The sequence below is a fragment of the Panulirus ornatus genome, chromosome 1, assembly GCF_036320965.1.
Source record: "Panulirus ornatus isolate Po-2019 chromosome 1, ASM3632096v1, whole genome shotgun sequence".
Taxonomy (NCBI): Eukaryota; Metazoa; Arthropoda; class Malacostraca; order Decapoda; family Palinuridae; genus Panulirus; species Panulirus ornatus.
The window spans coordinates 8,322,784-8,338,301 of NC_092224.1; the positions used below are offsets into that span (position 1 = coordinate 8,322,784).

The following is a 15,518-nucleotide window of genomic DNA, read 5'->3' on the forward strand; positions in this document are numbered from 1 at the left end:
TTGGTAAATGTTCTCAGCGTCTAACAAGGAAAGAACTTGAAATCTGACGCTACTTATGCATGGGGATTCCCACTACGGACTTGAGAATGCTTTGTGTCATACAAGCACAGACCAATGGAAAAGTGGATACGGTATACGAATCCTAAAATGGATAGCTAATTACTTGACGTTGGCTCGATATATCTTGAAAAGGTCCTGAGAACGCAGCCTTAATAAATGTAAACTCCATGTGTCTGTTGTGGAGAGCAATAAAGGTAGCTGTATGAGATACAAGGGATCCTGGCTGGGACGAAAAGCTCCTACACTAGAGTACATTCAGACCTGGACGTGGTGACCATGCAGGTAATATAACCCATCACATAATGACGAAAGAGATCACGAAACCTTATAAAGATAACTGCCATCGTTCAGTTGGTGGCTTTTAAATCTTAATCCCTTCCCAGAAATTCAATCTAAATCTTATTAGCGTGGTTTCCATAGTACTAGGAGAAATCATAAACACATCTTGAATGTATATGACCCGATTATATATGGACATATAAGCTGCCCTTAATGTCACCTCTTCAGACTTGTGACCTTTTTTTTTTTCGTGTTGGTGTAAAGATTTTTTCAGCACATCTCGTTCAGGACAGACTTATACATAGCATGGGTGAAAACAGATCACAAGAGCTGAAATAACGGGATTTTGATAAAAAGAAACTTCGACTCGGGAAAACATTGACATACTGATACTGCCTCCATCGTTATTTTATGGTCAGAGCTTAATGAACGGGGAGGTAAAGGACTTCGATGGTGTACGTGCACTCTTCGATCTGTTGGTGATTCCTCTTGTGTGACTGCTGATTCAGAGGCGATCAGCTGACAGATCATTACCTCCCATACAGCTCACGTGCCCACTTGAGAAGAGGAATTTTTCTGCCTAGTTTCTCCAGACTTATCACACTATAAGTCACTTCACTTGGCGTTAAGGACAACAACACCTTTCTCAGAACGTTTCAACTGACGTAGGACTGCCATTGCCTACGCCTGAGACTCATTACCCACTGGAAAAGATTAAAGTATCCCTCTGACGTAGAGAACGTCTTCACCGACTCCAGAAGATGTGGAGAATATCCACGTCTGCACCACAAGATACGTGAAGGTACCTTTGTCCCCTTAAAAGGGACACTCGCATTGCATATAGAATACCTTTCCTTACTCCAGGACACTCACCTGATGGAGAATATCTTTGTTTGCTCCAAGAGACTTGCCTAACAAAGAATATCTTTCCTTGCTTTTGGGTATTCATTTGAGAGAATATCTATATTTAATCCAAGAGATTCACCTGACATAAACAGTACCTCTGCTGACCAACGTAAGGAACGTCTTAGCCTCCTGCGGAAGAACCACCTGACGTAGGGAATATCTTCACTCACTCCCTTAAGATTCACCCGACCCAGGGAATTTTCTGCTACCTCACCCTAAGGCTCGCCCGACTTCATGAATATATCTACCCACTCCAGAAGACTCACCTGATGTATGGCACATCTGCAGCCACATGGTACTTCGCCGGGGGGTCGAGGTCGTCCTCCGTCCGCAGAACGGGAGGTTTGACGCCCTGCAGCTGCAACCTGCAACCATATAATGTATCTGTGTAGACTGAAAATTGAGTCACAGGCAGATACACTGAATGCCAAAAAACATTTTTTCAAGAACTCTAGTATTTTATCATTTGCTCATTGTAATCTTTAAAGTTTCAAGAGCCTAGGTTAGAAAACTACATTTTTTTTCATTCCAGTTGGATATCAGCTGGACTCACGCGGCTGTGCTCACATAGAAAAACTTTCAGAAGTACCCCTCAACTCGCTCGGTGTTCGGGACTGGAAAACAGCGTCTTGTTGAATCTCTTGTGGAAGTCAGAGGACTGTGTGTGAGTGTGTTTGTCTTTTACCCATTATCGCGTAATGTTTCATAGTGTAAATGAAATGAGCCATTATGAGCAAACTGGGTATTTGTCATCACTGCAGATCCACATTCCTTTATCCTAATATTTCCTCTGATAAGCCTAAGATTTCGACTCTCTCGCCTTTGGTGCGGCTGATGTCCAACGTATAGCAAGGTAAACAATACCTCGAGGGTCAGGCTGACGTCGCGTCTAAGTGACACTCAGTAACAGGACTACCCTCTCCAACACTGACCTTCTCTGGTATTGACGAAACTGTGACCCTACAACTGTTACATATTCTTCGAGGTCCTTTACCCTCGCCGGGAGCAGCAGTCCCAGCGAGCCAACCACACGGACAAACAAGATCAAACAGCGCACTCACCACCGCCACACAGAGGACAGGAGAGGCGATGGAGTCTGTTGCATTATACGGTCACGATTCTATGGCAAAGCTTGACGCAGTAGAGGTACAGACACTGTATCGTCCAAGAGTGATAATGATATCAATCTGTTATGAGCGTGTCTCGGTTATCCATACTGACTCACACGACTTGGAATCTTCCAGCCGTCTCTGGGAATCCAGGGCTTTTGAGTGCAGTTAATCATAGACGAAAAATCTGTTTTGGATCGCCAGCCTCTTGCAGACTAGTATTGAGTGAGCCCATGAAATATTGCTTCACCTGAGCAACATGATGTACAAAGTACGTAGCCGTGCCAGGAGGCCCGGCACATTAAACATTTTAGGTGTCGGTAAGTCACGAGTTCCCTGGACACTTACAGAGGAGAAACGATATTCCACCTCCCACAAGACAACTGGCGACAAACTCCCGCCGACTGGACGTGTGCGTGTATGGTGTTTGGTTCAGTGTGTGTGTGTGTGTGTGTGTGTGTGTGTGTGTGTGTATCATTCATATCATGCGACCTATATTAAGTACAGTTGATCGCGTAGATGACTCTTATACGGCAACTTGGAAGTGACGAACATCTTATTCATGCAATTATCTCGGCAAGAAAGCGGCACATCTGGAATCCAGACGAAATACAGAGAGTTTGGTAATACCCACGACCAACGTGCACAAAAGCCAGACCTTTACCTTAGCTTCCACCAGGCGCAGTTCCAGTCTGATTCTGGGATATCCCCACGGAAGACCTGCCACCGCCACAAGTCAATCAGGTAGGCGAATGGGACGAAGCCGATCTTACTCAGCGCCATCTTCATGAGGAAGTTTAACTCGACTTCCTTGTCCACACTCGGGATGTCAAGGAGACCGATCTGCTTAAGATGCTTCGGGGTGGAAACGCTCAGACTGAGGACATCACCAAGCGCTTCATGGAAACCTGTGCAGTTGAGTTAGTCCTCATTAGACGAGAAATTTTTCCCTCACTCGGAATTCCCAACCCACAGCCATAAACTAGATCAAATCATAACTGTCCATCACACTCTTAGAAATGTTCAATGTGTGGTATCCCTCAGTAAGAGCACTGGAAATCTTACCCCCGTTGGCACCCCTACGGAAAATCAATGGCTGATCCTTATACTGTAAAAAGTACTGGACGTGACCCATCTCATGGTGGATGGTGATCAGGTCCGCCATATTGACCTCCGTGCACATCTTGATTCTGAAAAGCAAACCATCACATCTTGTAAACCATCACATTCACATCATGTAAATCAATTCATGACAATCTTACATATCTACACTTACTGACGATATAAATGTGCTTCAAAACTGCGTCTCTCCCAACTCAAAGAGGGTCATACAGCAGTCCAAATAGTATTATATCCAGGTCACAGGGACAGGATATCTCTTACCACATTTCCAGCATCGAATGTGGTGCTGACATTTGCAAATTTTGTCTGATGATATATTACTCATTACTTGAACATCAGTAGTTTGTAATGCTCTATAGCATATCAAAATTAGCATCTGAGCGTCAACAGACTCTTACCTGACGTCCTTCCTGTCGCAGAAGTCCCAGGCTGAAGCATGGCAGACTATCTCTCGATCCTTTGGTTTCTCTATGACGGACTTCTCCCAAAATGACTGTGGCACCCGCGTCAGATTGAGCGAGGCGAAGAAGTCGTCAGCCAGCTCGAACATCTTCCTTGGCGTGTACCCCTGAAGGAACCCAGGGAGAGATTAGAGGAAGGGAGTGCCATCTCCTCCCTAACCTCGATAAACACACACACATACACGCACGCACCTTTCCAGACAGAAAAAGTTGTACATAAATCAAGCCAAACTTTCAACACATTTACTCTCTTATTTTTCTGCGCAGAATGAGGTTAGGTCTGGCTTCTGTTGTGAACCAAGAGAAGGTAACACCGAATCGGTGGTAACAAAGGTAACACAAGATACCACAGAGATCAGAAGGTACATGTAAATGCTCAGCACACTACATGGTGTTCATCCAAGAGTTAAACTAAGGCATTTTAGGTCACTATTTTGTCAAAGCTTTGGACAAGTTCTTACGAATGTTATCCGATCCTCCGGTTATACTCTGCTCCAACGGGACACACACTGAATTCCTCCCCAGAGCAGATCAGGGAATCCATTCCAGAGTGGACAAGCTGGGAGACGCTGGTCTTCAGTACCAGTCTCCTTGGGAGTGCCTCGGAGAGTGTCCCACGATCACTACTATCCTCGTCACACAATCTTTCCCTTTTGTCTAAAACTATTCATTGCTCAGAACAACAGAAAACGAAAGGATCATGGCCGCTCACAGCACGTTACCTGTTGCTTCATTTGGTCTGTCACGTCGATTGACTCCCTGTTTGGGTAGGGTGCTACCAGGTCGTAGATGTTCTCCCACCTCTGTGCCCAGGCGTCTCCCAACAGGTGATCAGGGATGGGTCCGTCAGCAGTGACGTACTTCTCTCCGTACACCTGCACCAGAAAGTTGAAATCAAGGTCAGGGTTAGCCATGGATGGATAATGATGGAGCCACAAGAGACAACGTTAAATGCTCCTCGCATAAGGTTATTTCAGTTTCACGACATTCCCTGTGGCGGCTGAAAGTACTGGAATTGGGATATAAGCACCAGCTTACAAAATGAAAAATCCCATAGTACACCTGTGTCGTCAGTGGTGCTCAGTTTGGACGGTGCTAAAGCGAAAAAAATTTGTTAAGTATTCGGCTACTGTACGAACTAACTGTCATTTGTCATCGACGATTATCTTCCCAACAGAACTGGACAGTTTGTTCAGACGAAGATTGGCTAGTCGTTCATGAAACAAAATTTACATTTCTTGCTCATATCTGCTTCTCTCTCTCTCTCTCTCTCTCTCTCTCTCTCTCTCTCTCTCTCTCTCTCTCTCTCTCTCTCTCTCTCTCTCTCTCTCCTTACACTTTATCCATCTTCCGTAACGGACCGAAAATGTGCTGGTCGGTACAGCGAATCCTCCTCTTTAAGGCTTTTGCGGTGATCAGAATTCTTTCGTATTCATCACTCGATTGATAAACCTTACCGGAGTTGCCAGCGCATTCTGTCTGGCCAAGACTACAGCGTGGAGACGGAGGAAGACCCATGAAGATCAGGACAAAAATTACGCTCACGCTACTTTTTCGAACAGCAAACTGAAACAAGGTATGAAGATTCCTCTCCTCTCCACGGCGTCCTTACGTCTGAATCACTATAATTTTGTCAATCAGCTTGTATCAAGTTATGCCTTTCTGCACGACATCACAACTCGAAGCTGAGGTTTGAGATACGTGGGACCTGGTTTGGTAATGTGGTGCTCAGACAGGGAGGAAAGCACCTGCACCCAGCCCGGGTGCTGGCGCTCAGGCCGAGAACATTGTTGCCATCGACGGCTAATTTTTTAATATTTCTCCTTTTTATGAGGCTGTGTGTAACTCTCTACATTTGTGAAGAAAAATAAAAAGTAGCAGTATGATATAGGGATGGAAATGTTACAAAGTATGCAAAAAAGAGAATGAGGATGATATAGCCGTAGAGAGATCATCCCTACATGATTTTTGATCAAAGGAAACTGTCTACATGTGTATTACCACAGGATCATCTCGACCTGTGACAATATCCTGTATTGTACATAAAATACAAGTGGAATAATAAAATACAAGCGGAATAACGTTAACAGAACTGATAACGTCGTGGAACTCGAGTGAACCGTGTTTCAGAGGTTCAGTGAACAAGTTAACAGTAATACCGGCTTTTGAGTAAACACCGATTTAAAGTTATGAATTACTTGCGGCGTTTGTCCAGCCCAGGAAAGACCTTGTAACAAGCGAAGAACCGTGACCAGCCGAAGGCGACGCCGAAGTTAAGCTTCAGCATGTGTCTTGTTAGGCCCACGTTTTCCTTGATGTGATGAACGCTGTGTTGAGCTGTCGCACAACTGAACTTCTGCTGTTACTGTGGTCTTACAGTACTGCAGGAGGGTTAGCAGAGTCACGTAGAGGAACGGGGGACTGGCGGCAGCTGTCAATAAGGAAACGACGATGGTGTTTACAGCAGCCTTTTCCCACACCTGATCTCCTTTTGCATTTATCTTTTTACGTGTTTACTGGGGATGGAATACACCCCTGGCAGCAGCGATGCAGGGATTAATACAGATGACAACGTTTTCGGTATAAAAGGTGATCACATTTTTATACATCACTCATTAATGTAGACAGAGGTGAAGCAGGGAAACTGTAAGGGATTTTCTGACAAAATCATATTACTCAAGACTGGTCTTTTAAGGAGGTGATTTAAAAGACTTTAAGCACATAGTGGAAGGTGCAGGAGAAGGTAATCCAAATATCTCTTTAAAGTCTTAACCACAGCCAGTACCAGCCATCTTACCTCTCGCAGCTTCCTCCTGACATAGGCATGGAGTTCCTTGTAAAAGGGCGACAGCTGCTTGTAGGTTGCTTCCAGACTTTCCATGAAAGTCCCCGTCTCGTTGAAGCTCATTAGCCACATGTCGGCCATATTGTCAAACCCTGTTGGATATGAGAGAGAACGGGAACAGAATTAGATATCAAGATTCATGAAATAGCATTGATCGAAATGGTGTGCACGTGTCACGGAGATGCACTTTGATCACGTAACCTTAATCCTGGCCAGTTTACCAATAACTTGATCTGAACCTTCTTGCTCTATATTTTTCGTATTTCGACCTTCGATATCTCCCTCGCCCTTGACTGTGCACACCTTACCTCTAAACGTGTCTCTCCCAGAGTTAAATCTCGCCATTTCCTCCCTGTGAAGATGAGCCCTCTTTACCGACATTTGATTTCCTCCTTCTATACCACTGAAATACTTGGATACATTCGATGTAAAGGCACCTACCGCTAAGTGTCGCGACATAGAGGCACCTACCGCTGAGTGTGGCTGCCTTGTTGGACAACCTAACGTAGTCCTTGTACAGGTCCCTCATCTTCCCACCGGAGGCATCACGCCAAGCCCTCCATAGGTAGCTCAGCTCCTCGTAGTCTTGGCTGGTGCGGAAGATATCCTCCAGGTCTGCCGGCAAGACCACGGCATCATCATTTGTGACTCGGGTCACCAAATCAATGTTAAAAGCCAATCTGGTGAGATCTAGCCAAACCTTCCCTAAAATTAGTCACAGATTATTCGTATCCTTGTCATTTTGTAAGATCTCTCTCTCTCTCTCTCTCTCTCTCTCTCTCTCTCTCTCTCTCTCTCTCTCTCTCTCTCTCTCTCTCTCTCTCTCTCTCTCCTTTTATATATATATATATATATATATATATATATATATATATATATATATATATGTATATATATATATAAGGGAGGAAGAATACTTCCCACGTATTCCCGCGCGTCGTAGAAGGCGACTAAACGGGGCGGGAGCACCCCCCCCCCCCCCCCGCTCCCTCCTTGTATCTAATTTTCTACGAAAAGGGAAACAGAACTAGTCATACCGGGAGTGCCACTCCTCGGCGAAGGTTCAGATTGGGGTGTCTAAATGTATGTGGATGTAACCAACATGAGAAAAAAGCAGAGACAGGTAGTATGTTTGAGGAAAGAAACCTGGATGTTTTGGCTCTGAGTGAAACGAAGCTCAAGGGTAAAGGGGAAGAGTGGTTTGGGAATGTCTTGGGAGTAAAGTCAGGGATTAGAGAGAAGACAAGAGCAAAGGAAGGAGTAGCTCTCCTGCTAAAGCAGGAGTTATGGGAATATGTGATAAGATGTAAGATGGTAAACTCTAGACTGATATGGATAAAACTGAAAGTTGATGGAGAGAGATGGGTGATTATTGGCGCCTATGCACCTGGGCATAAGAAGAAAGATCATGAGAGGCACGTATTTTGGGAGCAACTGAGTGAGTATGTTAGCAGCTTTGATGCGCGAGACAGGGTTATAGTGATAGGTGATTTAAATACAAAGGCAAGTAATGTGGCAGTTGAGGGAATAATTGGTGTACATGTGGTGTTCAGTGTTGTAAATGGGAATGGTGAAGAGCTAGTGGATTTGTGTGCTGATAAAGGACAGGTGGTTGGGAATACCTGGTTTGAAAAGAGAGATATACTTAAGTATACAATTTGTGAGGAGGAGAGAGGGCAAGAAGGCGTTATTGGATTATATGTAAATTGATAGGCTTGTAAAAGAGGCTTGTGGATGTTAATGTGCTGAAAGGGGCAGCTGGAGGAATGTCTTATCACCATCTTGTGGAGGGGAAGGTGAAGATTTGTAGAGGTTTTCGGAAAAGAAGAGAGAATGTTGGTGAAACAGAGTGGTGAGAGTAAGTGAGCTCGGAAAGGAGACTTGTGTGAGGAAGTACCAGGAGAGATTGAGTACAGAATGACAAAAGGTAAGAGCAAAGGTCGTACAGCGAGTAGGGGAGTGGAGAAATGGGATGTATTTAGGGAAGCGGTGATGGCTTGCGCAAAAGATGTATGTGGCATGAGAAAGGTGGGAGGTGGGCAGATTAGAAAGGGTAGGGAAAGGTGGGATGAAGAAGTAAGATTGTTAGTGAAAGAAAAGAGAAAGGCGTTTGGATGATTTTTGCAGGGAAGTAGTGCAAATGACTGGAAGATGTATAAAAGAAAACGGCAGGAGGTCAAGAGAAAGTTGCAAGAGGTGAAAAAGAGTGTAAATGAGAGTTAGGGTGAGAGTATTATTCAGTCTTAGGGAGAATAAAAAGATGTTCTGGAAGCAGGTAAATATAGTGCGTAAATCAAGAGAACAAATGGGAACATCGGTAAAAGGGGCTAATAGGAAGGTAATAACAAGTAGAGACGAAGTGGGGAGGAGATGGAATGAATACTGTGAAGGCTTGTTGAATGTTTTTGATGATAGAGTGGCAGATGTAAGGTGTTTTGGTCGGAGTGGTATGCGAAGTGAGAGGGTTAGGGAGAATGGTTTGGTGAATAGAGAAGAGGTAGTGAAAGCTTTGCAGAAGATGAAAGCCGGCAAGGCGGCGGGTTTGGATGGTACTGCAGTGGAAATTATTAAAAAAAAGGGGGAGACTGTGATGTTGACTGGGTGGTAAGGATGTTCAATGTATGTATGGATCATGGTGAAGTGCTTGAGGATTGGCGGAATGCATGCATAGTGCCATTGTACAAAGGCAAAGGAGATAAATGTGAGTGTTCAAATTACAGAGGCACAAGTTTGTTGAGTATTCCTGGGAAATTATATGGGATGGTATTGATTGAGAGGGTGAAGGTATGTACCCAGCATCAGGTTGGGGAAGAGCAGTGCGGTTTCAGAAGTGGTGGAGAATGTGTGGGTTCAGAAGTGGTAGAGGGTGTGTGGATCAGGTGTTTGCTTTGAAGATTATATGTGAGAAATACTTGGAAAAACAGATGGATTTGTATGTAGCATTTATGGATCTGGAGAAAGCATATGATAGGGTAGATAGAGATACATTGTGGAAGGTTTTGAGAGTATATGGTGTGGGAGGCAAGTTACTAGAAGCAGTGAAAAGTTTTTATCAAGGATGTAAGGCATGAGTACGAGTGATTGGTTCCCAGGGAATGTCCGTTTGCGGCAGTAGTGTGTGAAGTCTCCATGGTTGTTTAATTTGTTTATGGACGGGCTGTTTAGGGAGGTAAATGCAAAAGTTTTGGAGAGAAGGGGCAAGTATGCAGTCTGTTGTGGATGAGAGAGCTTGGGAAGTGAGTCAGTTGTTGTACGCTGATGATATAGCGCTGGTGGCTGATTCGGGTGAGAAACTGCAGAAGATGGTGACTGAGTTTGGTAAAGTGTGTGAAAGAAGAAAGCTGAGAGTAAATATGAATAAGAGCAAGGTTACTAGGTTCAGTAGGGTTGAAGGACAAGTTAATTGGGAGGTAAGTTTGAATGGAGAAAGACTAGAGGAAGTGAAGTGTTTTAGATATTTTGGAGTGGATTTAACAGCGGATGGAACCATGGAAGCGGAAGTGAGTCACAGGGTGAGGAAGGGGGCGAAGGTTCTGGGAGCGTTGAAGAATGTGTGGAAGGCGAGAACGTTATCTCCGGGTGCAAAAATGGGTATGTTTAAAGGAAATGTGGTTCAAACAATGTTTTATGGTTGCGAGGCATGGGCTATAGATAAGGTTGTCAGGATGAGGTTGGATGTGTTGGAAATGAAATGTTTGAGGACAATATGTGGTATAAGGTGATTTGATTAAGTAATGAAAGGCTAAGAGAGATGTGTGGTAATAAAAAGAGTGTGGTTGAGAGAGCAGAAGAGTTTGGTTTGGTCACATGGAGAGAATGAGTGAGGAAAGATTGACAAAGAGGATATATGTGTCAAAGGTGGAGGGTACGAGAAGTAGGAGAACAAATTGGAGGTGGAAGGATGGAGTGAAAAAGATTTTGAGCGATCGGGGCCTGAACATATAGGAGGGTGAAAGACATGCAAGGAATAGAGTGAATGGAACGATGTGGTATACCGGTGTCGACGTGCTGTCAATGGATTGAACCAGGGCATGTGAAGCGTCTGGGGTAAACCATGAAAAGTTTTGTGGGGCCTGGATATGGAAAGAGAGCTGTGATTTCGGTGCATTACACATGACAGATAGAGACTGAGTGTGAACGAATGTGGCCTTTGTTATCTTTTCCTAGAGCTACCTCGCACGCGCGCGGGGAGAGGGAGGTGCCATTTCATGTGTGGCGGGGTGGCGACGTGAATGGATGTAAGCAGCAACTATGTATATGTACATGTTTATATATGCATATGCCTGTGTATGTAAATGTATTTATAAGTTGAAATGTACAGGTATGTATATGTGAGTGTGTGGGCGTTTATGTAAATACATGTGTATGTGGGTGGATTAGGCCATTCTTTTGTCTGTTTCCTTTCGCGAACACGGGAGACAGCGACTAGGTATAATAAATCATGCATTTATGATATGAGAGAGAGAGAGGGAGTAAGAACGAGAACTTAGGATGAGATTTTGCATTAGAGAGGGTTAGCGCGTAGCACTCAACACATCCAACTTTAGGGTTACTTGCGAGTCAGGTGTTGTCAAGTGTTATGTGTGAGATAAAGAGACTATATTTGTGGAGTAAATGCCAGCTGCCCAAGTCTGAAAGGCAGCAACCTGTCCAAAATCGTGAAACTTAATAGCTACTGAAATGTTAACTGGCTGCATAACCTTCACTAACCCTCTTGATATCTAGGAGGGTAATGGTTGCTTGTCGCCTACATATCAGAGGGAGAGAGAGAGAGAGAGAGAGAGAGAGAGAGAGAGAGAGAGAGAGAGAGAGAGAGAGACAGTCACAGACAGAGGTGGGGAAAGTTTGCATTACTCCGTCAAACACAGCCATAGTCCTCCCTACCTGGTTTGAGGCTAAGATCGCATTTTGTCCGGTTCCTGAAGTCACACACCTTCGCTTTGCTGTGGATGTCCAACATCTGCGACTGTACATCGGTGAGCTGAAACATGAGTACAAGTTTGCAAGTCGTGTCCAAGAATACTGAAAGTTCTGATACTACAGTATATATATATATATATATATATATATATATTCCTATGAGTTCACGGGGAAATGAAACGCGACAAGTTCCCAAGTGCACTTTCCTGTAATAATCACATCATCAGGGGAGACACATGAAAGAAGTATACCAGTCAGTTGATATGCAAGGAAGAGATGTAGCTAGGACGCCATTTGGTAAACAAGTGACTGTCACTTGTTTACCATTCTTTTATCTCCTCTGTTGATGTAATTATTACACGGAAGTGCACTTGAGAAGTTATCGTGTTTCATTTCCCTGTGGACTCGAAGGAATATACTTCATCACACAATTAGTTTATTCATCTATTATACTATGTCGCTGTCAGCTCCCTTTCCACATCCAGGCCCCACAAAACTTTCCATGGTTCACCCCAGACGCTTCATATGCCCTGGTTCAATCCACTGACAGCACGTCGACCCAGTATACCACATTGCTCCAGTTCACTATATTCCTTGCACGCCTTTCACCCTCCTTTATGTTCAGGCCCCGATCGCTCAGAATCTCTTTCACTCCATCCTTCCACCTCCAGTTTGGTCTCCCAATTCTCATTCCCTCCACCTTTGACACATATATCCTCTTCGTCAATCTTTCCTCACTCATTTTCTACATGTGACAAAACCATTTCAATACACCCTCTTTTGCTCTCTCAGGCACACTCTTTTTATTACCAAACATCTCTCTTACCCTTTCATTACTTACTCGATCAAACCATCACACACCACATATTGTCCATTTCCAACACATACACACTCCTCCGCACAACCCTATCTATAGCACATGCCTCACAGCCATATAACATTGTTGGAACCACTATTCCTTCAAACATACCCATTTTTCCTCTCAGAAATATCGTTCTCGCCTTCCACATATTCTTCAACGCCCTCAGAACCTTTGCCCCCTACCCCACCCTGTGACTCTCTTCCGCTTCCATGGTTCCATCCGCTGCCAAATTCACTCCCAGATATCTAAAGCACTTCACTTCCTCCAGCTTTTCTCCATTCAAACTTACCTCCCAATAGACTTGTCCCTCAACCCTAGTGAACCTAATAACCTTGCTCTTATTCGCATTTACTCTCATCTTTCTTCTTTCAAACACTTTACCAAGCTCAGTTACAAACAGTTTCTCATTCGAATCAGACACCAGTGCTGTATCATCAGCGAACAACAACTGAGTCACTTCAAAAGCCCTCTCATCCACAACACTGCATACTTGCCCCTCTCTCCAAAACTCTTGCATTCACCTCCCTAACAACCCCATCCATAAACAAATTAAACAACCATGGAGACATCACGCACCCCTGCCGCAAACCGACATTCACTGAGAACCAATTACTTCCCTCCCGTCCTACTGGTTGAAGAGGGCTAATGGGGAGGTGATAACAAGTAGTGGTGATGTGAGAAGGAGATGGAGTGAGTATTTTGAAGGTTTGTTGAATATGTTTGATGATAGAGTGGCAGATATAGGGTGTTTTGGCCGAGATGGTGTGCAAAGTGAAAGGGTTAGGGAGAATGATTTGGTAAACAGAGAGGAGGTAGTAAAAGCTATGCGGAAGATGAAAGCCGGCAGGGCAGCGGGTTTGGATGGTATTGCAGTGGAATTTATCAAAAAAGGGGGTGACTGTGTTGTGGACTGGTTGGTAAGGTTATTTAATGTATGTACGACTCATGGTGAGGTGCCTGAGGATTGGCGGAATGTTTGCATAGTGCCGTTGTACAAAGGAAAAGGGGATAGAGGTGAGTGCTCAAATTAGAGGTATAAGTTTGTTGAGTATTCCTTGAAAATTATATGGGACGATTATTGATTGAGAGGGTGAGGGCATGTACAGAGCATCAGATTGGGGAAGAGCAGTGTGGTTTCAGAAGTGGTAGAGGATGTGTGGATCAGGTGTTTGCTTTGAAGAATGTATGTGAGAAATACTTAGGAAAGCAAATGGATTTGTATGTAGCATTTATGGTTCTTAAGAAGGCATATGATAGAGTTGATAGAGATGCTCTGTGGAAGGTATTAATAATATATGGTGTGGGAGGCAAGTTGTTAGAAGCAGTGAAACGTTTTCATCGAGGATGTAAGGCATGTTACGAGTGGGAAGACAGGAAAGTCATTGGTTCTCAGAGAATGTCAGTTTACGGCAGGGGTGCGTGATGTCTCTATGGCTGTTTAAATTGTCTATGGATGGGATGCTTGGGGAGGTGAATGCAAGGGTTTTGGAAAGAGGGGTAAGTATGCAGTCTGTTGTGGATGAGAGAGCTTGGGAAGTGAGTCAGTTGTTGTTCGCTGATGATACAGCGCTGGTGGCTGATTCGGTTGAGAAACTGCAGAAGCTGGTGACTGAGTTTAGTAAAGTGTGTGAAAAAAGAAAGCTGAGAGTAAATGTGAATAAGAGCAAGTTTATTAGGTACAGTAGGGTTGAGGGACAAGTCAATTGGGAGGTAAGTTTGAATGGAGGAAGTGAAGTGTTTTAGATATCTGGGAGTGGATCTGGCAGCGGATGGAACCATGGAAGCTGAAGTGAGTCATAGGGTGGGGGAGGGGGGGGGGGGGGCGAAAGTTCTGGGAGCGTTGAAAAATGTGTGGAAGGCGAGAACATTATCTCGGTAAGCAAAAATGGGTATGGTTGAAGGAATTGTGGTTCCGACAATGTTGTATGGCTGCGAGGCGTGGATGTGCTGGAAATGAGATGTTTGAGGACAATATGTGGTGTAAGGTGGTTTGACCGAGTAAGTAATGAAAGGGTAAGAGAGATGTGTGGTAATAAAATGAGTGTGGTTGAGAGAGCAGAAGAGGGTGTTTTGAAATGGTTTGGTCACATGGAGAGACTGAGCAAGGAAAGATCGACAAAGAGGATATATGTGTCAGAGGTGGAGGGAACGAGGAGAAGTGGGAGACCAAATTGGAGGTGGAAAGATCGAGTGAAAAAGATTGAGTGATCGGGGCGTGAACATGCAGGAGGGCGAAAGGCGTGCAAGGAATAGAGTGAATTGGAACGATGTGGTATACCGGTGTCAACGTGCTGTCAATGGATTGAACCAGGGCATGTGAAGCGTCTGGGGGTAAGCTATGGAAAGTTTTGTGGGGCCTGGATGTGGAAAGGGAGCTGAGATTTCGGTGCATTATATATGACAGCTATAGACTGAGTGTCGTCTTTTCCTAGTGCTACCTCGTGCACATGCGGGGGGAGGGGGTTATTATATCATATGTGGCGGGGTGGCAACGGGAAGGAATAAGAGCAGACAGTATGAATTATGTACATGTGTATATATGTATATGTCTGTGTGTGTATATATATGTTACGTTGAGATGTATAGGTATGTATATGTTCGGTGTGGACGTGTATGTATATGCATGTGGATGGGTTGGGCCATTCTCTCGTCTGTTTCCTTGCGCTACCTCGCTAACGCGGGAGACAGCGATGAAGTATAATATATAAATAAATAAATATATATATATATATATATATATATATATATATATATATATATATATATATATATATATTTTTTTTTTTTTTTTTTTTTTTGCCGCTGTCTCCCGCGTTTGCGAGGTAGCGCAAGGAAACAGACGAAAGAAATGGCCCAACCCACTCCCATACACATGTATATACATACGTCCACACACGCAAATATACATACCTACACAGCTTTCCATGGTTTACCCCAGACGCTTCACATGCTCT

The 15,518-nt window shown here is 44.2% G+C and overlaps 1 protein-coding gene across 1 annotated transcript in view; it reads right to left on the minus strand.

Moving 5' to 3' along the window:
* The window catches only part of LOC139754925 (angiotensin-converting enzyme-like), an 81,960-nt gene that overhangs the window by 10,258 nt on the left and 56,184 nt on the right, over positions 1-15,518 (minus strand). The window contains exons 4-11 of the mRNA XM_071672778.1: positions 11,667-11,763; positions 7,254-7,397; positions 6,735-6,874; positions 4,660-4,812; positions 3,875-4,044; positions 3,420-3,544; positions 3,019-3,262; positions 1,512-1,610 (exon numbers count right to left, since the gene is read on the minus strand). Coding sequence (XP_071528879.1) covers positions 1,512-1,610; positions 3,019-3,262; positions 3,420-3,544; positions 3,875-4,044; positions 4,660-4,812; positions 6,735-6,874; positions 7,254-7,397; positions 11,667-11,763 — 1,172 coding nt within the window. The remainder of the gene's footprint in view (positions 1-1,511; positions 1,611-3,018; positions 3,263-3,419; positions 3,545-3,874; positions 4,045-4,659; positions 4,813-6,734; positions 6,875-7,253; positions 7,398-11,666; positions 11,764-15,518) is intronic.